At 55.7% G+C, this 20,371-nt stretch overlaps 10 protein-coding genes across 10 annotated transcripts; 5 read left to right on the top strand and 5 right to left on the bottom strand.

Moving 5' to 3' along the window:
* Positions 1–582: 582 nt before the first annotated feature.
* Positions 583–3,400, bottom strand: POSPLADRAFT_1043129 (hypothetical protein; the record flags this gene model as incomplete). Its single annotated transcript, XM_024478228.1, has 9 exons — positions 583–674; positions 802–1,463; positions 1,601–1,661; positions 1,736–1,812; positions 1,869–2,278; positions 2,382–2,516; positions 2,566–2,631; positions 2,679–3,226; positions 3,280–3,400. The coding sequence occupies 9 exons, from the start codon at positions 3,398–3,400 to the stop codon at positions 583–585; spliced, it is 2,172 nt and encodes a 723-aa protein (XP_024344746.1).
* A 148-nt stretch (positions 3,401–3,548) lies between these two features.
* POSPLADRAFT_1176961 (hypothetical protein) lies at positions 3,549–5,010 on the top strand (the record flags this gene model as incomplete). Its single annotated transcript, XM_024488455.1, has 5 exons — positions 3,549–3,651; positions 3,711–3,735; positions 3,788–3,896; positions 3,952–4,031; positions 4,086–5,010. 5 exons carry the CDS (start codon positions 3,549–3,551, stop codon positions 4,933–4,935), a joined length of 1,167 nt encoding a protein of 388 aa, XP_024344745.1. The 3' UTR covers positions 4,936–5,010.
* POSPLADRAFT_1176959 (hypothetical protein) lies at positions 4,599–7,856 on the bottom strand. Its single transcript, XM_024488454.1, has 14 exons — positions 7,616–7,856; positions 7,503–7,560; positions 7,293–7,438; positions 7,138–7,237; positions 6,952–7,083; positions 6,724–6,881; positions 6,540–6,664; positions 6,453–6,478; positions 6,344–6,396; positions 6,024–6,286; positions 5,798–5,967; positions 5,567–5,741; positions 5,152–5,495; positions 4,599–5,101 (listed from the first exon to the last, which is right to left on the bottom strand). The coding sequence occupies exons 1-14, from the start codon at positions 7,771–7,773 to the stop codon at positions 5,084–5,086; spliced, it is 1,926 nt and encodes a 641-aa protein (XP_024344744.1). The 5' UTR covers positions 7,774–7,856; the 3' UTR covers positions 4,599–5,083.
* A 158-nt stretch (positions 7,857–8,014) lies between these two features.
* POSPLADRAFT_1038257 (hypothetical protein) lies at positions 8,015–8,900 on the top strand. Its single transcript, XM_024477357.1, has 6 exons — positions 8,015–8,045; positions 8,107–8,211; positions 8,267–8,382; positions 8,438–8,494; positions 8,549–8,587; positions 8,646–8,900. Exons 1-6 carry the CDS (start codon positions 8,021–8,023, stop codon positions 8,682–8,684), a joined length of 381 nt encoding a protein of 126 aa, XP_024344743.1. The 5' UTR covers positions 8,015–8,020; the 3' UTR covers positions 8,685–8,900.
* POSPLADRAFT_1038256 (hypothetical protein) lies at positions 8,509–9,130 on the bottom strand. The gene is made up of 3 exons (XM_024477356.1): positions 9,086–9,130; positions 8,918–9,026; positions 8,509–8,860 (listed from the first exon to the last, which is right to left on the bottom strand). Exons 1-3 carry the CDS (start codon positions 9,111–9,113, stop codon positions 8,749–8,751), a joined length of 249 nt encoding a protein of 82 aa, XP_024344742.1. The 5' UTR covers positions 9,114–9,130; the 3' UTR covers positions 8,509–8,748.
* Positions 9,131–9,380: 250 nt separating this feature from the next.
* POSPLADRAFT_1127686 (hypothetical protein) lies at positions 9,381–10,090 on the top strand (the record flags this gene model as incomplete). The annotated part of the gene is made up of 3 exons (XM_024483651.1): positions 9,381–9,470; positions 9,542–9,886; positions 9,947–10,090. The coding sequence occupies 3 exons, from the start codon at positions 9,381–9,383 to the stop codon at positions 10,088–10,090; spliced, it is 579 nt and encodes a 192-aa protein (XP_024344741.1).
* A 1,181-nt stretch (positions 10,091–11,271) lies between these two features.
* Positions 11,272–13,679, top strand: POSPLADRAFT_1038254 (hypothetical protein). The gene is made up of 11 exons (XM_024477355.1): positions 11,272–11,591; positions 11,654–11,734; positions 11,923–12,142; positions 12,197–12,206; positions 12,264–12,280; positions 12,333–12,549; positions 12,609–12,819; positions 12,878–13,074; positions 13,130–13,190; positions 13,251–13,373; positions 13,427–13,679. The coding sequence occupies exons 1-11, from the start codon at positions 11,296–11,298 to the stop codon at positions 13,488–13,490; spliced, it is 1,497 nt and encodes a 498-aa protein (XP_024344740.1). The 5' UTR covers positions 11,272–11,295; the 3' UTR covers positions 13,491–13,679.
* Positions 13,680–14,579: 900 nt separating this feature from the next.
* Positions 14,580–16,394, bottom strand: POSPLADRAFT_1130314 (hypothetical protein; the record flags this gene model as incomplete). Its single annotated transcript, XM_024483941.1, has 6 exons — positions 14,580–14,937; positions 14,990–15,345; positions 15,398–15,496; positions 15,559–15,816; positions 15,868–16,181; positions 16,283–16,394. 6 exons carry the CDS (start codon positions 16,392–16,394, stop codon positions 14,580–14,582), a joined length of 1,497 nt encoding a protein of 498 aa, XP_024344739.1.
* A 257-nt stretch (positions 16,395–16,651) lies between these two features.
* POSPLADRAFT_1129706 (hypothetical protein) lies at positions 16,652–17,542 on the top strand (the record flags this gene model as incomplete). Its single annotated transcript, XM_024483871.1, has 4 exons — positions 16,652–16,919; positions 16,971–17,117; positions 17,171–17,371; positions 17,421–17,542. 4 exons carry the CDS (start codon positions 16,652–16,654, stop codon positions 17,540–17,542), a joined length of 738 nt encoding a protein of 245 aa, XP_024344738.1.
* Positions 17,543–18,205: 663 nt separating this feature from the next.
* On the bottom strand, positions 18,206–20,044 carry POSPLADRAFT_1052049 (hypothetical protein; the record flags this gene model as incomplete). The annotated part of the gene is made up of 5 exons (XM_024480238.1): positions 18,206–19,012; positions 19,069–19,812; positions 19,888–19,897; positions 19,952–19,963; positions 20,016–20,044. The coding sequence occupies 5 exons, from the start codon at positions 20,042–20,044 to the stop codon at positions 18,206–18,208; spliced, it is 1,602 nt and encodes a 533-aa protein (XP_024344737.1).
* Between the last annotated feature and the right edge of the window lie 327 nt (positions 20,045–20,371).

The following is a 20,371-nucleotide window of genomic DNA, read 5'->3' as shown; positions in this document are numbered from 1 at the left end:
AGTTTGATCACACGCTGTTTCGTGATTCCCCATGCCATTCGCTTGCTCTCGAATAGTGTACAGTACATTGGCATGATCAACTACCCAGTACACCGTTCTCCAGGTGCTCTCTCCACAGACTACCGATGCCGCTATTTCCTGAATCAATATCACTCTCTGCGACCTTGCGTTGTACAATGAGGCTGGGCACAGCGGAGAATGCCCGCAGTCGCCCACTCTGTATGAGCCAGGACATCGCCTGATCTATGGCGCGCGAGTACGCAAAGGGCGGGTGACGCAGATGCAGGAGCAGCCGGCGAGCGCCCGCGCGCGTGAGCGCGTAGGCGTGTGTGCATTTTGGAGCGAAGGACGGGTGGAGGTTGGTGCTTGTTTTCTTAAAAGTTGCTGAGGGCGAAGGTGGAAGAGCAGGGTAGTAGCTCTCGTCTGACCAACAATGTCCTATTTCCCAATAAGTTTGACATAAGATACCAGGATCGCGCATCATGGACACACCGAGGAAGACGACATCCCATTCAGACGGCAGGGCAGTCCAGACATCTTGAAGTCTCGCTTGTATGTCGCGTTCCATATCTATGTCGTCTTCTAGCACGATGCCAACGCCGCGCGACAGAGGATTGTATGAAGTAACCACGGCATTTCCACTCGGGGCAGAGGCGAGCGTGTCCGGAGCAACACTATTGGCGATACGCCGTATGACTTCCAAGTGGGACATCCAGCAAGCTACTTTGGCTGGGGTCAAAATCATATAAGGAGGAAGCGACGGTGTGAATTCAGGCCCAGTGATGTTATTCCTTGTCGCACATGTCAGAGGAGCGATATCAGGACCAAAAGCCGTCTCTGGGAGATGAGCTTCCAGGATGCCGTCGAGATCATCAAGAGATTGTTCAAGACCTCGCTTGTTAGGCGGCCAGACAGAGGAGTCAGAGAAAAAATTGGTGTCGTCGGGTGATTTGGCCCAGATATCAGATCCTGCTAGGTCCAGTGGCATTGAGGAGTGTACAAGCGCGTCAATCTCCAAGATGTCGGGCCAAGCGAATTGTTGCGGGAGGTCGTCCTGGAGTTCGCCAGGAGGGAACCGTGTCCTACGGACACGTTCCAAAACGTCCACGATGGACGGGTCGCCAGATGGCACCGCGTCGACGTAGGTCCAATCTAATTCCAGAGCCTGTTTCAACCGCTCCATAGCAGCTCTTCTGTCTGTCCTATGTGGAAGCGAGACAACGTATATATTTGAGGCTACGCCTAGCATATGGTCGTCTTGTACATTCGCGACGTTATGCTGTAGGAGTGGTCGCTTTAGGGTTCCAGGAACTGGGAGGTTCTGAGACGCAAAATTAGGTAGAATACTGAGGAGAGGCGAATGAATCAGAGCCGACGGTCGATGGCTCCAGAGAACATCAGATGCAGAAAGACCCAAGCTGAGAGCACCCGAGCCAAAGAACATCCAGCCTGACGAAAATACACTGATAGCAACGGCGCAAAACATGAGCAGCACACGCCGAGAGAGGAACGACATGGCGGGAGGGAAGGAGGTGCGTGAACGCTCAAACACGCCGGGATCAATAGCAGCAAACATCCCTTCCGCATTTGGCCTGCACACCTTGCAGTGAGCGACACCGACCATGCCGCGGAAAGCCAAAGCACTCCTCGGGCCCTCAAAGCTGTCCAAGGTCCTCGAGAATCTAAACAAGGCACCCCGCCCACAGCTCGAGGCCATCAAGAGTCTGAAGCTCACGTATGCACAGCGGAATGACCACTTCGGGGCGAGGTGCGCTCATGTGTTTCTGCGGCACGAGGTGGACATCCTCATGTCTTGTGGGTGTGTTATGTCTACAGGCATTTTGTAAAGGAAGACCTTCCGCGGATACGCTTCGCCAACCCTGACATGGAGATTCGAGTGAATAAGCTGCCGAGGGCCCCGGAGCACAAGTGGCAGCCAGAGATGGTGGTCGAGTTCCGTACGTTCATAACCCTTGTCCACAGTTTGTCTACTGATTCTCGGTATACGCGGCATGTGCATTGCAGGCGACGGCACATCACGGATCCTCAACATGGACCAGAAATGGTCGTCTGCCATCTTCCAGGAACTCATGGACCTTGGCGGTGGGTCCCCGTGGCTGCGATGGAAGAAAGAACGTGCAGCAGCCGGACTTCCTGTTGTTGACCCGCCCACACCAAAGGCCTTCAAAAATACAACGTTTGACGATCCATTCTTTGGCAAGGACCGACCAAAGACTGGTGCCGCAGCCGTTTTACCGTAAATTGTCTCTGCCATACACTGGTTACACATATCATCGCATTGCCGGGGCAGCCGTCACATATCATAATACACATTAGCTTGCAAACCAACTTGCAATCCATACAAGTAGCCCGATGCCGACCAGAAGGCCTGCAATGTCATCTAGGAAGACGCTTCCAATCTTCAGATACGCTAGGCCATTCGTAACCAATGAAGGTAATGGCGGAGGAAGGTGCGGAAGCGCCAGCGCTAGCAGCATTGGTGGTTGTGGGACATCCTGGAACGCGGTTGGAATATTTGCCGAGATCAGAACAGAAGAGACTTACAAGCTTCGAGAATATGCGCCATGAGTGTAAGATTAATGCTAGAGTCGTAAATGCCCAGAAGAACGGCTTCGGGGAATGTCAGAGATCTATTAGCGAGGAGATCAGGCACTTACTACAGGCTGCACACCCCAATCCTCAGGGCCCCTCCATCCGAGCTCTGCCCAGCGTCTCCAGAACCTGTCAGAGCCAGAGCCATGCGTCTGCGCTTCATAAGCTTGGGGCTCTTGCCATAGTATGAAGTATGCGAGCAACGCCCATCCAGCGATGAGATGCAGGAACGGCAGCAGCTTTTGGAGACGTGTCTTTGGTTTTGTCATGACGGCCTTTTCAGAAGTCATACCTGGCATGTTGCCAGCCTGCGCGAAATTAGCCATCATGGCCGCTAGCGGGTCGCCTTCTGAGGACGCGCCAGGTAAGGATGGTAGCGGGCCAGCGGCGGCGAGTGCCTCGCGGAGTTGTCTCATCGTTTCGTCGGGGGAGGACGTCTCCGGTACGCCACCATTGGGAGGACGTGCTGGCGGTGGGCGCACCTGCTGGGGACGCGTTCGCTGGCGCGAATCCCTGGGTGCAGCGGCCGTCGCGGTGGGCGTGGGGAGGTCCGTCTGCTCGCCGACGAGCCGTTCGAGCGTGGGCCGGTCGGGCAATGGTGCGAGCGGGGGGTCTGAAATGCAGATGTCAGCGTCACATAGACGTGCAGCAGACGTGCGCACATACCGTCATGCATGTACGCCGACGCATCCTCGCCCCTTGCGGAGGATGTGAGCCTTGCGAGGCGGTCGCCGCCACGGCTAAGGATGGCCTTTCTGCGAGCCTCTGCGCGTGCTGCCGCGGACATGGTGGTTTCGTACTGGCTTCGTGTATGGGACGTGCCACCGGTCAACAGCGTCAAACACAGGCGCTACTCTTCGTCGATCATCGTGCACCGCGTCCAGCGTGCTCCTGCACTGCTCCAACGTGTCTCTTTCCTGCTCACCCTCACCAGCATGTCGCGACAGGACAAGGCCACCACAGAAAAGCATGCAAAGACACTCAGGGAGCTGCTCAAGAGGCCCGAGAACAAGGTCTGCGCAGACTGCAAGCGGAACGGTGCGTCAGATCTACTTTAGGGTTGCTGACGGAATGTTGAGACATCGCCGCCACCGTAGACCCCCGATGGGCATCATGGAACATGTAGGGTACCCGCTTAATTTCTGGAATGCGCCTAATAAGGCATTGCTGCTAGTGGTGTATTCCTATGCATTCGCTGTTCGGGAATCCACCGATCTATGGGTACTCATATAAGCAAAGTCAAGTCCGTGGACCTTGACGTATGGACACCCGAACAGATGGCCGTAAGTACCTTATGGCGGTTTCTTGGTGCCGAGGCCTCACCGTACCTCGCAACAGTCCATACAAAAATGGGGAAACCGCCTAGCGAACCTGTACTGGGAAGCGCATCTCAGGTCAGGTCATATCCCGGCTGATCAGTACGTGACTTCAGCAGTCTGCGTAACTAGCCCCAGTTCTGACCATCTCTGTAGCAAGATGGATTCATTCATCCGTTCCAAGTATGAATCCAAACGATGGGCAATGGAAGGCCCTCCGCCTGCTGACCCCTCCACCCTCGATACCCAGTCTGCAGCTGCGCCAGTGCCAGCAGCCACAATACCCGCACAGACGACGCAGGCAACCTCACGATCGCAAACACCCGTAGAATCACTCGTCACCGTCTCCGCATCCCGTGCATCCATCACGAACCGACAACCACAACCACATCAGCTGCTCTCCACGAGCATTGCGAACCGGAATCAGCAGGGTGCGGCTGCATCCACGATATCCGCGCCACAGGCCCAGCAACATACCCCCCAGCTCCAGGCTACACCCACGCCCTCAAACGATCTGTTCTCGCTCGATTTCAACGCGCCCGCGAGCACGCCATCCGCCCCAGCCGCGTCCGCGCCGAGGAAAGACGTCAAGCAGGACATTCTCTCGCTCTTCTCGACGCCTGCTGCTCAACTTGCTGCCCCGCAGACGGCCCCTGCACCCATGGCGTTCGGTCAGTTCGGTCAGCTCACGCAAGCGCAGACCGCATGGAGCCCATGGGACTCGCAGGCGACGCAGCCTGCAGCTCAGTCAACGAACGTGGTCGGGCACGCCGCCAGCGGCTCTATGGGCTGGGGGACGACACCACAGGCTCCGGCACAGCCCAACATATGGGGCGCGCCGGCCGCACAGCCAGCCGTTCAGCAGCAGTCTCTCTTCACCACCAGCGATGTGTGGGGGTCGTCCGGAGGTGCGAGCACGGGCGGGAACGAGATATTTGGCTCGCCGCTGCCTGGTATGCAAAAGAAGGACGATGCCTTTGGGGACATCTGGGGCGGCTTCAAGTAGCTCACGGCATATTAGACGCACGCGGATTGTTCGTACATAGTTGCACTATCGTATTCACTTATGGTACACGCTTCTTGACTGCGAGACACGGGGTAACCCAGCTGCCTTCACCCCGTTCATTCGTTGATTCGGCACCATGCATCTCCGGCTACGCCAGTCCGAGATCCTGGAAGGCACCGTCAGCTCGTCGTTCTAGCAGATGCCGGACGAACAGACCTTTTCGATGAGCCGGCGGGCAATAGGATGGAACTCGTCCTTAGCCGATGTGAACACCTGCACGGCAAGTGCGTGGTCGACCTTGTTCACGTCCCTGAACACGGGCCGGCAGAACTTCATGCGGCCCTTCACGACGCCGGTGCTGTCCTTCCCAACGACCCACTTCACCGCCGCGGGCGCGAGCGCAGTCGCAGCGGAAGACGTGGGGTCAAGGAAGACGACCTCGTAGAAGCGCAGGCGGATCTCAGGGTTCGTGGTCTCGGCGAGCTGGTACAGGTTGCCGAGGAGGGTGACGTGGGACCCGGGAAGAGCTGGGTAGGACTGCAGGCGTTCCAGAAAGGCGACTGGGGGAAGAGAAACAACGCGTGGGCCAATGGCATCCTACGCACAAGCATTCGCAGTGAGACAGACGTACCCTTTTGGTTCGAATCGAAGGCATCGAGGTCGGAAGAGGCGAAGGGAAGCTTGGTGGCGTCGGCGGTAGACCGGGACGCATCCCACTTGGCCGCGAGCTCGTACGCCTGTTCGGCGAGCTGCAAGTCATACTCCATCTTGACCGGAAGCTCGGTGCCTTCGCCGCTGAGCCATGCCTGGTACATCCGTCTGAGCGATCTGCGGATCCGCCGACATGATAGATGACACCCACATTCCAGTCGATGCTGTTCAGCGCCGTGATCTTCTTCTGGCCCCCGTGCTTCTCGAAATAGGCGTACAGGTGGGCCTTCCATTGCTCGGTAGTAATGCTCCTGCCCATGAAAGTAGAGACGTAGTCATACGCGTACGGAAGGAAGACTTCCAGCCCGCCGACGGTCCGCTCTGTGCGCCGTGGCTATGAGACAGCCATGGCAGGATGAAACCGCGGCACGACTGACCGAGGTGGAGCAGGAGGTTGGCCCCCTTCTCGTACGGGATCTTGCTGTACGCGTCGTCCGGGTCCTCGCCCTTCTCGAACGGGATGACCAGGCGCTGGTACTTCGGCTGCGCCACGTAGCGCTGGAGGTCGTCGTACATGGACTTTGCGCCGATGACGAAGCTGAATCCGCGCTCCTCCGGGGTGTGCACGAGCTGCAGGATGAGGCGCTCCATGTAGGTCGTCCAGCCCTCGTTGAGCCAGAAGTGGGACGAGTTGGCTTGCCTGCGGGGGCAATTGGGTGTCGGAGAACGCGGGCATGAGTGAAAGAAGCGAACGTACGTGACACCGTTGCCGAACCAGGAATGCGAAAGCTCGTGGATCACGACGTCGACCTTGGAAAGGGGAGTCTCATTCCCACGTATGCGGACAGATGCACGGAGGAGCGTACCAAGGACCTGTCCCCGACAAGAAGCGCTGTTCGCACGACGCGTCAAACAGCATGAACGAGGATGGCCATGGCAAACGGGCAACGTACTGGGCGTCAGGAACGTCAGACAGGCGTTCTCCATGCCGCCATAGGGGAAAGACGGCGGGAGGACCAGCACGTCGTATACACCGAACCTATACGGCGGCAGAATCGTCTCTGCCGTCACGACGAACCTGGGGGAGACCGCGTATCAGCGGATGCGCGCGCGCGTAAGGCGAGACAGTTGCCCCACTTGTTGATGGCTTGCCCGAATTCCCAGTATGCGGCTTCGATCGTTTCTGGTTCCGCCCATACGCCGGCGGACCACTGCTTCCCGTCGACCTTGGGGCACGGGAGATAGCGCACGTTGCCTGCCGCGATGGCGATCAGGTATGAAGGGATCGGTACGGGCTAAGTTACCGGGAAGTCAGGGCGTTAGCGTCGCCGTCGCAAAGCGGGCGGAATGAGATAAATGCCACACCTGTTTGTACGTGTACGTAACAGTCTCCTTGCCAATGATCTTCCCATCGTGAGCAGGGCCGTCAGACGGGGGAGAGACGCGGATGGCGGACAGGAGAACCGGCAACACAGAGGATACCTTCGCCCCGTATGTCTACGCAAAGTCATCAAGTAGTGCCGTGGATGATATCAAACGCTGAACCCATACAATCTTGACTGCCGGCGTGTCCTGCAATGGCGCGAGACTGCGCGCATATATCGGCTGGCATTGGCTGAACAGATACGGGAATGTTTTGCCCTGCGTCTGCCTGAGGACAGACAAATTAATCGTAAGTGAGCTCGCGCGGCACGGAGAACGCTTACTCCTTCTCGAGCCACTGAAGCGCCATGCAGTCCTTCGTCGTCTTATAGAAGACAATGACCTTTATTTTTGCGCCCTCTTGCAGAGTGGCAGGGAGAGGGATCTGCAATGCAGAGCCCATGACTGGATGTGCAGCTCCCAGGCTGTACTGTTGGCGTAGACAGTCACGATGAACGGCAGCACGCAGAAAAGGCAGCCGAAATGAACCGTACTTCAGCAGGCCGGCCCTCTACCAGCGCCTTCTCGACATCGAGGCCGATTGTGTCGAATCTGCGGGCTGTGCGTAGGTGCTACAAGATAAACGCAGTGCGTCGAGTGAGCTTACATGACGTGTTTTACGCCCTGCTTCCTGACGACAAGCGTGTGCGTGGCAGAACCAGAGATGATTCGCTGCGTAAAGTCGACCGCCCAGTCGAGGTCGACATGCTCCGAGGCGATCTCCTCGTAGTTTGCTTGAGTGGTCAGGTCCTGATCGAGAGACATTCTGGTAGGATATACAACTGGAGACGTCAGGTAACAATCAGCCCGTCTCTGAGGCTATCTTCACTTCGGTTCGTTGGAGGATGTGGTGAGGAGAGCGAGAGGCGGAAGTAGTAGCACTTAGCAGGTACGGTATGTATGCTTGTGGAATCGATCGCGATCACATGGCACGCGTCCGAAAATCGTCGATCACCCCCGTCGCTTGTTTCCCCGTGCCTTTCCTCAGCCACAGCGCCTGGCTGCCCTCGCTATGCCCAGACACGCCGACAAAATAGGTCAGTCGAATGCCAGCCCGTCGTAGGCAGACCAGCATTGCTAAACATCCTATGATCCCAGGTTCTCTCTTGTTCTGCCCGGATTGCGGAACTCTGCTCAACCTTCCCCAGGATGGCGAAGACGAGGTGACATGCGAACAATGCGGCCACCAAGAGCCTGCCAGCTGTGCGTACAGCCTGTTCACTCCCTCGGTAGATGGGCTAGCGAACGCGTCTCACAGCGTACGAAAATATTGAAATTGTGACACGATCCCACCCGGACGCATTCCCGTCGCCACTACGGCAGAAGGGGAAGACGCAGACGAAGGTGCACGAAGCCAACGAAGCGCTGCTCAAGGTCTGCGGCATTCGTGCTCTAGACTGGCACGGCCTTGACACGGTTCTGATCGCAGGTGACCGAGAAATGCCCGGAATGCGGACACATGGAAGCGTACTCGCAAGAAGCTCAGGTGAGAGAATATGTGCATCAGACCATTGGCATGCATTGATCTGGGGGTGTACAGCTGAGAAGCGCGGACGAGGGATCTACGATATTCTATACCGTGCGTGCGCGCGGGACCCAAGCTTTTGGCGACTGGCTAACAGGCATGCTATTGGCAGTGTGTCAAGTGCAAATTTGGCTGGCGCGTCAACAACTAAGTGTATTCCAAGGGGGCGCCTCCGTGTGCGAGGTGGAGCATGGTTGGATACCTCCGGGTTGCGGCTATACGTACACACCGACGGTGCAGAACATGGCGACGACGCCGAAACCGGCGAGGATGCTGGCGAGGGAGGCGACGGCGACTTCACGGATAGGGACCTTGTCTGTCGGGAGTCTACAATGTACAGGTCCACATCAGCTGTGTAGCGCAGGAAGCAGAATGTGTGCTTACGTGGAAAAGTAGAACGCGAGGACGAATGTTGCGGCGAGGAGGAGGAAGGCGAGGTAAGGCAGGAGCCCCACGGGGACTGAGGGTGAAAACGAGGGAAGCGTGCGGTGGAGAGCCTGGCCGAGGGCGGTGGGTAAGCAGCAGGCAGAGAAAGCAGAATAAAACGAAAACATACGTGAACGGCCTGGTAGTCTGCCATGGAGGGCCGATTCTGGCTGGAGCGGGTGGCTGCGGCGGCGAGGGGAGGGTCGCTGACGTACGTGGCAGGCAAACACGCGTCATCAAAGCCTATACAACCCCAAGCACGCCCTCGCTGTTCTTCAGCTTCCACCACCACCTCCTCCTTCTCTCCTCCCTCCTATTCCTTTTTCTATTCTTCCCAAGGTCAGTGCACTGCATCAGACAAACATTCCGTTGCTCATTTTTCGTGTCTATCATCCGCTGCGTCGTGCACGTCACACCCCAGATGTCTGCCACGCAGAAGCTCCAGCAGCACCCCGCTGTCCAGCAGGCTCAGGTCAAGGCTACCTACTACATCAACCAACTCGACAAAGAGGTGCGTTCCGTCCGCCGCCGCTCTTGCCAGCGGGTCTAAAATTGACACTTGCGCCATCACGCGACCTTTAGTTGTCAAAATACTCCGTCTTCAACGCCTTTGAGCAGCGAACCCAGGTGCCGAAGAGCTATGCCTTCCTCGGCGCCGTCTTCGTCCTCGCCGTCTTCCACTCGATCAACGCGTTCGCGGCTCCCGTCTCCAACCTCATTGGCTGGGGCCTCCCCGCGTATCTCTCCGTCAAGGCGCTCGAGACTCCTGGCCATCAGGATGACATCCAGTGGCTCACGTACTGGGTCGTCTTTGGCTTCTTCAACTTTACGGAAAGCTTCGCGCTGCGCGTTGTGCTCTACTACTTCCCGTGGTACTTCGCCTTCAAGACCCTCTTCATCCTCTGGCTCCAGCTCCCCGCATTCCGCGTACGTTCCTGACGTCATCACTCCTTCAAGATTCTTTGCTCACTTGACTTGATGCTGTAGGGCGCTCAAGCTCTGTATGGAACCGTCGTGAAGCCCGTGTTTGTGAACGTGCACCAGAAGGCGAGCTCGGGCACCACGACTTCAGCCGAGGCGACCGTGACGGCTGATGGCCTGCGTGACCGTGTCGCCACGGCGACGGAATGAGCGGGCGTGTCGCTTGCATATGCATCTCTATTCTGGATCGTTCGCTACGTAGACCGATGTTCGCCTTTCTCGCGCTAGCTGAATCTTGATCGTGCATCGTATGGGGGAGCCCATCTACCGGGTGTACCAAGATTTTGCGGTGTATTCTAACAAACACTCTCGCCATACAATGATGGTGTATATGATTCGCGATGAATTTCATGACTATAATGACGACTGCCAACGGAAGGATCCCGACGCAGCAAACCCGCTCACATCAGCCAACTCATTCAGGACGCGTGAAAATGCGCGTCCGCTGTCGCATTCAGGCACGATATAACACGGTTCGACGTTTCATGGTATAACTACGTATCTCATATCAATGGAATACCTGACTAACTAATTATGGCCGCTTGAATGTCAGCTCAAGGCGCATACCTGTTTTCCATCAATTACAGGCGCGCAGAAGAAAAGTCGAAGACGGTATAGAACGCGTCGGTCATATCGCAGGGTGCGTCTATGTAGCCAGGGTGACAGGGCCTTGTTTTGAGCTCGTTGCCCACATGATCATGAGCAACATCATGAGCAACAATTGCGCCCGACGGTTCGGTCGGGACCGATCGATGCCCATATTGTGCCTTGCCGTACCCTTGGCCGAAGATTGCTGCACTTTAGCTCGACGCTAGAGACGCACGCACGGCAATCCTTATGGCTCCCAAAGCTCGCAGGGCGGCGAAGTGAAACGGCGCATGGACGGGGGGCTTTGTGCGATAGAGCTCAACGGAAGCTCGGTGCTAATGCTCGGTTATGTACGATAACGCTGGACTCGAACCTTGCTGGACGTAATTGCAATGATGCAGCGGTGAATGGAGCCTGCAAGACGATACTTCGGACCAGACACGTCTGGATGAGCATCACCGGGCGGGAGCGTTTGTTGCGGTCCCACGGAGATGGCTTGGCGGCCGAATGGGCTGTGCGCAGGGACGCATCAAGGACGGGGCTGCACTCTCCGCTGGGGCGGAGGGCGACTAGAATATATGCAATGCAGAGAAGAAGCGCACCAAGTTGGCGGAGAGATTCAGACGGCCACATGGAGGGCTCATCTGCCCTGCTGATAGCCTGCCGCCGGACCTTCTACCGCCAGAGATACCGTATATTACAAGCCATGCGCGCTGCCTCCGCGCTCCGCCTCTCTCCCTTCCCTCGTCCCCGTCCCTCAGGCAGACATGTCGATGTCCGACTACTCCCTCGAGAAGGACAATGCCAGCGGGAGCGGCATCGACGTCGAGTCCCCCGCCGCCGCCGCTGCCCCCGCAGAGTTCCAGCGCCCGACCGGGCTCAAGGGCTTCTACTACAACCCCGTCGTTCAGGTGTTCATGCTCGGCTTCGTCTGCTTCATGGGCCCCGGGCTGTTCAACGCGCTGAACGGCCTCGGCGGCGGCGGGCAGCTGAGCACGACGACGAGCGCGAACGCGAACGTCGCGCTGTATGCGACCTTTGCGTTCACCGCATTCTTTGCCGGGTGCGTCGTGTGCCCCGCTGCTGCCTGTCCCCGTGCGCCGTATTGACGTGATGATCACCCAGCTCGATCAACAATGTGCTCGGCCCCCGCCTCACCCTCCTCCTCGGCAGCAGCGGCTACGCCCTCTACATCGGCTCCTACCTGTGCGTGTGCACCCTCCCCGTAGTGTTGTTGGCAGAAATCTGCCACTCTGCCAGGTATTTCTGCCCGCCAGGCAACTGCCATGGCAGATGGCAGAACGGATTTCGCAAAAGTCGGCCTCTAGCATTTCCGCCCACAACACTACCTCCCCGTATGTTCTGTGCGCCGTCTGAGCGCTTGTGCTTTGTAGAACCGTCAACATCCACCCGAAGGCGGGTGCCTTCGTCATCGCCGCCGGCGCCGTCCTGGGCATCTGCGCCGGGCTGCTGTGGACGGCCCAGGGCTGCCTCATGCTGGCGTACCCCATCGAGAGCCAGAAGGGCGCGTTCATCGGCATCTTCTGGACCATCTTCAACCTCGGCGGCGTCGTCGGCGCGTCCGTCTCGCTCGGCCAGAATTTCCACTCGACTGTGAGCACCTCAGCGCGTCTGGCACTTACCCGTCGAGCTCACCATGCTTGCTAGGCAAATGCAGGTATGTTGCAAAGCGACTGCAGCGCGCCAGGATGCTGACTGTGCCTCGTGCTCCTAGTCGGGAACGGTACCTACGTAAGTACAGGTTCTGGCAGCCGGGTTCGACAGCGACCTAATATTCGCACAGATCGGTTTCCTCGTCCTCACCTGCATTGGCGTGCTTATCCCAATGCTGATGGCCAACCCCGACAAGATGCGCCGGTCGGACGGCACCAAGGTGATGACGCTCCGCCACCCCTCCTGGAAGACCGAGTTCTACGGCCTCTGGATCACCCTCCGCACGGACCCCACCATCATTCTTTTGTTCCCGATGTTCTTCGCCAGCAACTGGTTCTACACCTGGCGTGGGTATCTTCACCTGGCTCCCCGTGCTCGTGCGCGACGCTCAGCGCATCGTCTACAGAATTCAACGACTACAACGCCGCGCTCTTTACGATCCGTGCGCGCGCGCTCAACAACCTCGTGTACTGGCTAGCGCAGATCGTGGGCTCCGTCAGCATCGGCTTCCTCCTGGACCAGAGGGCGCTGACCCGCCGCTTCCGCGCGTTCGCGGGGTGGACCGCGCTTTTCCTCATGGTCTTTGTCGTCCACATTTGGGCATACTTCTACCAAAAGTGTGTTGTCTCATCCGCCGGTCGCGCCGTTTCCTGCAGACTCATGCGCGCTGTTCAGGAACTACACCCGCGCTACCATCGCGCTGGAGGCACAGGACGACGACAAGATCGACATCTACGACAAGCCGTATGTCGGCCGGGTGTTCCTGTACATCATCTGCGGCATGCTCGATGCGATGTGGCAGACGACCGCGTACTGGATCATGGGCGCCATGTCGAACGACCCCGCGAAGCTCGCCAACTTGACTGGATTCTGTGAGTCGCTTGCGTGCGTGTCGGGGGTCGCGTGCTCATTCCCCTCCCCCTCAAGACAAGTCTCTCCAGTCTGCCGGCGCGGCGGGCATCTGGCGTGGAGACGCCGTGAGTCTCCCGTGAGTGTTTTCATCAGGCCATGGCAGCGCAAAAAATGATCGACGGGCTTTCCGGGGCAGGTACATGAACATCTTTGTCTCCACATGGGCGCTCCTCGTCGGAGGTCTTGTCTTCGCGCTCCCGATGATCTTCATGCGTGTCAGAGACCACACCGAGCCATCAGACGAGATCGACAACATCCTGTAAGCCGCTCTATTGTCGAATGCGTACCGGCCGTCGACTCATGTTCTGCTAGTGCAAACCTAGAAACGCCGGCAGCGCCCAACGCAGGACCTGAACGAAAGACGAACTCGACCTGAAAGCGGCGATATACCTGGCTGTTGGAGAGCTCACCTTGGATCCCGATACCCTGTTGTTGTTGTTGTTGTTGTTGTTGTTGCACTACACCACCCTTCTGTAGCTCTTGTTATACAGCAAAACCAATATTGATAGACCTCCCCTTGCGAAGTATACACTTTGGCAAAGTGGGACAGAAGCTCGCGGCAGGAGTTGGCAGTGGTGCAGAGACGGTGACGAGCGGCCGATCAGAGACGGGCTACTGAGAGCCTGCAGCTGAGTGAGGATCGCAACGCGCGTATGATACTATGAACGAACGAAGCACTTACTATGTACGCGTGACACTCGGGTCACTCGTCTGTACCAGCGCGGAAAGAGTAGAGGAGATAATGGTAACTCGAGGGAGAGAGGAAAGATGGGATTCCAGGATGTCGATCCGGGTTTATATATTTACAAAGTAGACAGGATGGATGATGTCACGACCAGCTTGAGAGAAGAGAAATGACGTACACGAAAGACAGAGCTTCAACTTGTCCGATCGATCGACACATGTCCGAATCCGGCAAGCCATTATCCGAAACGAGCGGGAAGCCTTTTCCTGCACACGAGCAAGCTAGGCCCGACGCTTCAAGTTTGAATGCGCAACCGCCAATGTCTCAGCCTATCGAGGATGATGCCTCCGTCGCACCATATTTACGTGCGCGTCCTGCCGCCCTCAGGAGCGTGGTGACGATGGCACCCTACGGCGATCACACCATCTCTCCGTCCGCGCCGTCTCCGCAAGCCATAGAGTCGAGAGGAAACGTTCGTACGTACTTTTCACTTTCGTTCGATAGCAGTCAAGAAAAGAAACTGAAGAAAAGAGAAGAAAACAAAAGAAATAGAACATATCCGCTGATGTTTTTCCTCAGGATCCTCCCGCCGACATCGCTTCGGCTTCAACGCGTTTTCCTCCACCACACCTGTGGTACCTCTATTTGATTACATAACACTACACACTGATTCCATCCCCCGAATGAACGACGACGACAACATGACAAAGCGACGGGATGCGGCTGGTATCGAATGCGACTGGAGAAGGCGACTGTGGGGGTATACGTACGACGCCTACTTTAAAAGATAGTAGCCATCATCTCGTGGCCGTCAGATCCCCCACCGATGGCATTGAAGGCTTTCACGTTTGGCCCATTCTTCCCGAACGTGAAGCCGACCCACACACCGCGTGCGAACGGCTCGTCCTTCTCTCTGACCCGATCGACGTTCTTCTGCTTCTCCCTGACCTCGGCGTACTTGGCCATGTCTTCTGGCGAGGTGAAGTCGTCATAGTACCCGGTATCGATTTCCGAATCGAGGGCGGGCACGAACGGGGCCTTGGTGGAACGTAGGTTGTCCCATTTGACGCCGTCGAAGAAGGGATGGCTTGCAATTTGCGACAACGTCGCGTACCGCGAGCTGGCATGGGCAATCAACCTGGTTTGCGTGAGTCGAAATGACATCATTCCGCTAATGGACGCGATCTGACCGTGTCACGGCGTCCCATGCAGTGTCGGAGAGGTTGAAGATCAGATCTTCAGGCTTGTCATATTCGGGCCGTCGGAGAACCTTCGTCCAATTCTTGAGGTTGGTCCATGTCTCCTCCGGTGTGCTGCCACTAAATGGAGGGAAACCGGCCAGGAATTCGAAGAGAATACAACCCAGGGACCAATAGTCGACGGAGAATGTGTACGGTTTACCGCGGAGAACCTCCGGTGCCATGTAGTCCGGCGAACCGACAATCGAGTCAGCGTACCGAGGGTCTGAGTTCCGGATAGATCGGTAAATGGACCGTCTTTCTAGGGTGGACCGATGAATGATTTGATTGTCTTTCACTTTATCGAGCTTGGAGGTGCTTGAGTGCTTCAGATCGCCAGGTAAAACCGAAATTACACACCTTTACTTTGAGGGATTCGATACGCTGAGGATTAAGCGCTCCCGTTGCGAGACCGAAGTCTGTCAATTTCACATGGCCAGTGCCGTCAACCAAAAAGTTCTACCGCACCGATACAATGACATCAGCCTTTTATTGATCCAAGCTTGTGTCACAGCACTAACCTCTGGTTTCAGATCACGGTGGATGTAGCCTAGCTTATGCAACTCATTCACCCCTGCAAACATTTCTGTTATATAAAACCGCGCATGCTCCTCCTTGAGTACGCCTGAGTTGTTGAGTAAAGTTCTGAAGTCTCCGCCTGGAACGTATTCCATCGCGAGGTAGACGTACGAAGGGTCCTGGAAAGCGTATAGCAGCCGCACAAGCCAAGGTGTTTTTGTCGCCGTTAGGATATCGCGTTCAACCAGAACATGTCTGATCTATGGATGAAGTGTGTAGTAATAACCTCGTCAGATGTCGATAGAACGCACCTCGTCCATCTTGAACAATGTGCGTTTGCGCATCTTCTTCAATGCGCACACTTCTCCAGTTTCTTGCTTTCGTGCCAAGTAGACCTCGCCATAGCCGCCCTGTCCGACTTGTGCAATAATATGGAACTGATCGACTTTCAGTTTTGTGCGCCGCTTCCTCAGGACAACGCGCTCTCGTCCACAGTACGACTTGTACTCCTTAGCATACTCGGCGGCAGACAGTTTACGAGCCGCGGTGTCTGCGTCGAATTTGGCACGCCGGTCCTTACGTGCGGCAAGATAGCCCAGTGCCTGGAAGTAGTAATCGAGAAAGTCTAAATCAAATAATGAGCAGTCAGCGTCATAGTCTTACTAGCCTGAAAGGCATTGTTTCCGGCAGGGAAATGATCTTTTGACCATGCTAGCAGATACTCACAGAGCTGAGCGACTGTGGACTTTCGCCTGACTTCTGGACTTTCCAAGAGCTCTCTTTCCCACAATTGAAAACCGCCTTGTTTGAGTGTAGTGCCCGCCCGCGCCGTCTCCATCCTGACATCGTGTTCCATGGTCAAGCCTTTCGCTGTGGCCATGTGAATATCTGGGGTCCCCACTGTCATTCCCTTTGCAGTATTCATACGAATATCAGGGAGGCCATCATAGTGGTTCTCTTTGTGTGAGGCCATGAGGTTTGAAGCAGCGGAACCGGATGAAAGTGCGTCTTGCAGGTCGATCATCTTTAGATCTGAACACACTCATACACGGTCACATGACTAGACTCTCTTGCTTCGCGCCACCACCTTCAGCGATGGCTCGAGTCGCCCGTGCTCCAAAGCTTGATCTTGCTTCTGTCTTAAACTCCCAGAATCCACAAATTGATCTGAGACTGGATGCTTTTGAAGTCTCTACTCAAAACTTCCTGAGGGCTGTCTCGAACTATACACAGCGCGCTCTGACGGAGATTGCCAATCGTAAGAATGTGCATTTGACCACTCGAAAGAAGTTAGCGGAGAAGGCGCAAGCTGTGGAGGTGGAGACAAACCAGTGTAAGCTGAAAGAGATAGAGCTCATCAAAGGTGCGTTCAACATAACTCTCAATATGCTGACTGATTGACGAGCTGCGACAGTCATTGATAGCGAACTAGAAGAGCGCAAGGAGGCGGAGACGCTAGTGGCAACATTTAGGAGGCAGCTTTCGGCTGCAAGGGACCGCTGTGCCGCACTGGAAGGCGAAGTGGAGCAGCATCGAACCCTGGCCGCAGATATGAGCCGAGGTGCGTTCTCAATGAAATAACGTTCTGCGCGCTAACGCGTTTGGTGGATTCAGAAAGAGAACGCGAGCGACTGTTGCTCGAGTCACACGCTGCCAAAATTGCCCCAGAGGTCGTCCACTGCGCCGATCGCTTGCAATGTCAGATTGAAGGTGTCGACAAGGACAAGATTTTGATTCGGTTCCTGCAACTCGATACTCATAACTCTAATCGAGAATTCAGTCTGGTGCTAGATGTCTCAAGTCGCTCTTATAAAGGTATATCCTGTTTTTCTGCTCAGTGTCGAGTGGTGCTCATGTAACCTAGTGTCTACTATGACTCCCATTTTGCCCAACCTTCCCATCATGCTGGATGACCTCAACAAGAACCGCGATATTTATGCCTTCATCAAGAGGATCAGAGTTGCATATCTTGTTTTGATCGGATAGACTACCTCGCGCCGGCATGTGGTGATAATCACAGCACATTTATTGGATCACATCGTTGTAGTAATTGTGTACTTCTAGAATGTAGATTGGACCGAATTACCGTATCTACGGTTGGAACTCTCTTGTACTCGTGTATGATTCGCCGCGAGGGCGAGGTCCTATATTGTCTGTAATACGAGCATACTGATTAGTATGATTATCTACGCTTCGAGACCAGCTGGCCGTGAGGTCACATACCACAATAAGAAACTGGGTGAGTACAGTACGAAGTGTTGGTTTCGCAGACTAGTGTTGGACCCCTTGAGAACTGAAATTTTCTCTAACTTGACCTACAGTGACCCTCTCGCTCACGTCCTCGCTGCAAAAACCCTTAGATCAAGATCAAGTAGCACAAATCGTCATTTATATAGTATTGTACACGTGTGTTCCGGTTCATATATCAGGAAGTCAGGCTTGTACGCAGGGAATGTTAAGTCTCAGAAGATATCAACAACCACAGATATCTGTGAATATACAAGTCAATCTCCGTTCGTCGTGCCCAAGCATCGAGCATCACGATGGCCTTCTACACTAGACACGGATCCCATCATTCCGACTAAAGACTACAATTTAAGGGATAAGGGACATTTACTGGCGTGGGCGGTGGAACAGCAGCGTACCTGTTCAATGCAAGCCCGCGGGACCGACTCTCAGTGGAACCTGGCCCTCCATGATCGACTTCTTCATCTTCTCGACGAAGTCGGGCTGCTTCGCCTTCTCAAAGAGGAGTTTGTAGCGGACGTCGCGAGGGTCATATGCTCCTATCGGCTCATCGCTGTCGTACGCCGGCATCCATCCAATTTGATGCCCGAGAGGGAACCTTACGAATTGCGCTAGCTGATCGCTGAATGCGTCTTTGATGATCTCTCCGACGACGCGGCGGGCGGAATCGAGTGCCCCGGCGATCCATGTGTGGTGGCGGCTGAGGTGCTCTCCAGCGAAGAAGATGTTCCCCTCGCGGCTCTTGGCAATTTCGAAGTAGTCGGAGAACTGCCCAGGCAAGAACGCACAGTCGCCCGTAGGGTTGCGGTTGGACCACAAGACGTCCGACGCTTCGATGAACTCGTCTTTCACCTTGACCAGGGGATACGTTCGCTGGAGGTCGAACAGTGCGATCTGGAGCCGCTCCTCGAAAGGAACGGAAGCCCAAGCAGTCGCGTCCGACAGCCAGCTGTAAATCAGAAGGACCCCCATACCGCTGTCACCGATGCCATACGAAGGATAGACGATCCAGCGGATGCGGAGGTCGGTCGTGGACTGACCGCCCAAAGATGCAGACCCCCCTCTCTCCCAGAAGCGCGTCTTGAAACGCAGACCCATCTTGAAGAGAGGTTCGTAATGCATGGCTCTGATAGCCTGTTCCTTCAAGGAACCCCAGCGGGGGCGATCGAGGATCATGTTGACGGCAACAGGGGGGATAGCCAGGATGACCTTGGGTCGGGATTCAGGCACTGGGCGACAGAGCCATCAAAGCCCAAGGCGCTCACCTTGTCATAAAGACCCCCCACGACACGGTCACTGTTGCCGACCCGTGCACGGAGACGTATCTTCAGCTTGAGTTTCCCATCTCTTGCGATGAATTTCTCTTCCGAGAGCTGAGTGACACGAGCATTGAGAGTAATATTCTTCCAACGGACCCTCTCAGCCATAGCATTGGGGAGCCGGTCCATGCCATCAGGTATAGTGACCCACTCCGTGTTCCCAAAATCGATATTTTGCATCACTAATTCGGGAACGCTGAGGGCATACTGATTGGTTTGCGAGCAAAGGGTTTCGATGAAGTCGATGACAGAGCTCGGGTACGCGGCCACGTCGAAGAGATATTGCCGGAATGACACCCTATCCCAGCGCAAGAGGTTACCCCACCATGTGTCAAAATCCTCATGCAAACCCTCCAGAAGCGGCTCCAAGGCTTTATGGAGCAAAAATGGGGCCGTCTGGTCCCTGTAAGGCTCCGGGAGATCGAAACCAAGTGCGTTAGCCGTGACGTCCTCGCCCGTTCGCCCATTGACGTAGACGAAGTTTCCCTCGTGAGACAACTTGTAGGGGATCGTTTCGATCCCGAGGCACTTGATTAGCGATAGCACCGGCAGATGCATCTCAGTCTTGGGGATGCGCATCGCACCTGCCTCGAAGTATTGATTGGGAGCATGTTTGTCGAATCTCCACGTGAAGATGCGTCCTCCCACTCTATCCTCAAGCTCGAAGACATGGACCTTGAAACGGATGCGCTACCGAGAAAAGACCCCCCAATTAAAGTGTTGCAGATAAAGTGCTGCATATAGGCCAGCGGCTCCGCCCCCTACGATCCCGATACTGCAAGGGTATATGATTAGGAGCAATATACGTGTATTAGAAGGCAAGGCTAACGTGACTTCGGTCCTAAGTGAAGAGTCAGCTGGAAGTCTTTCAAGCTGGCCAGAGAGCTACTCACGGTTCTTTGAATGTGAGATCCGAGTCCATCGGAGAAATGATCTGAGGCACGTACGCCACGGTATAGGAACACTAAAGAGATAGTGAAGACAAGTCGCTCAACTGACCGTATTCTGGCAGGGAAACGTCGGATGTAGAGCCTGAGGTTCGAGCAACCATGGTGAGGATTTTTGAATGTACGAAGCTCAGGCGAGCGCTATCCATTCATCAGTCAGCGTTGCATTACGATTCAATGTGTGGTCATGATCCAGCTCATACAAACCACAGAAGCTGAGGAACGAAGGGTCTTGTGGCACTCCAGTCATCCCGTACATTGCAGGGGTTTCTCAGCGACAGGGTTGCATACACCCTGACTCT

The sequence above is a fragment of the Postia placenta genome, assembly GCF_002117355.1.
Source record: "Postia placenta MAD-698-R-SB12 unplaced genomic scaffold POSPLAscaffold_1, whole genome shotgun sequence".
Classification (NCBI taxonomy): Eukaryota; Fungi; Basidiomycota; class Agaricomycetes; order Polyporales; family Adustoporiaceae; genus Rhodonia; species Rhodonia placenta.
Note: the sequence above shows the minus strand (reverse complement) of the source record. Positions and strands in the feature narration are given on the sequence as shown.

Bases quoted from the DNA above. Each gene is read 5' to 3' on its own strand.
- POSPLADRAFT_1176959 (XM_024488454.1), bottom strand. From the start codon at position 7,773: ATGTCTCTCGATCAGGACCTGACCACTCAAGCAAACTACGAGGAGATC. The intron at 7,084-7,137 runs GTATGGGTTCAG...GACTTTGCGTAG, and splicing joins ACACGCCGGCAGTCAAGATT to ACATACGGGGCGAAGGTATC. The intron at 6,479-6,539 runs GTACGTTGCCCG...TCGTGCGAACAG, and splicing joins TCTGACGTTCCTGACGCCCA to CGCTTCTTGTCGGGGACAGG.
- POSPLADRAFT_1038257 (XM_024477357.1), top strand. From the start codon at position 8,021: ATGCCCAGACACGCCGACAAAATAG. The intron at 8,495-8,548 runs GTGAGAGAATAT...GGGGGTGTACAG, and splicing joins CGTACTCGCAAGAAGCTCAG to CTGAGAAGCGCGGACGAGGG. The intron at 8,588-8,645 runs GTGCGTGCGCGC...TGCTATTGGCAG, and splicing joins GATCTACGATATTCTATACC to TGTGTCAAGTGCAAATTTGG.
- POSPLADRAFT_1038256 (XM_024477356.1), bottom strand. From the start codon at position 9,113: ATGGCAGACTACCAGGCCGTTCACGTAT. The intron at 9,027-9,085 runs GTTTTCGTTTTA...TCGGCCAGGCTC, and splicing joins CTACCAGGCCGTTCACGTAT to TCCACCGCACGCTTCCCTCG. The intron at 8,861-8,917 runs GTAAGCACACAT...TGTACATTGTAG, and splicing joins CTCGCGTTCTACTTTTCCAC to ACTCCCGACAGACAAGGTCC.
- POSPLADRAFT_1038254 (XM_024477355.1), top strand. From the start codon at position 11,296: ATGTCGATGTCCGACTACTCCCTCGAGAAGGACAATGCCAGCGGGAGC. The intron at 13,191-13,250 runs GTGAGTGTTTTC...TTTCCGGGGCAG, and splicing joins GGAGACGCCGTGAGTCTCCC to GTACATGAACATCTTTGTCT. The intron at 13,374-13,426 runs GTAAGCCGCTCT...ATGTTCTGCTAG, and splicing joins GACGAGATCGACAACATCCT to TGCAAACCTAGAAACGCCGG.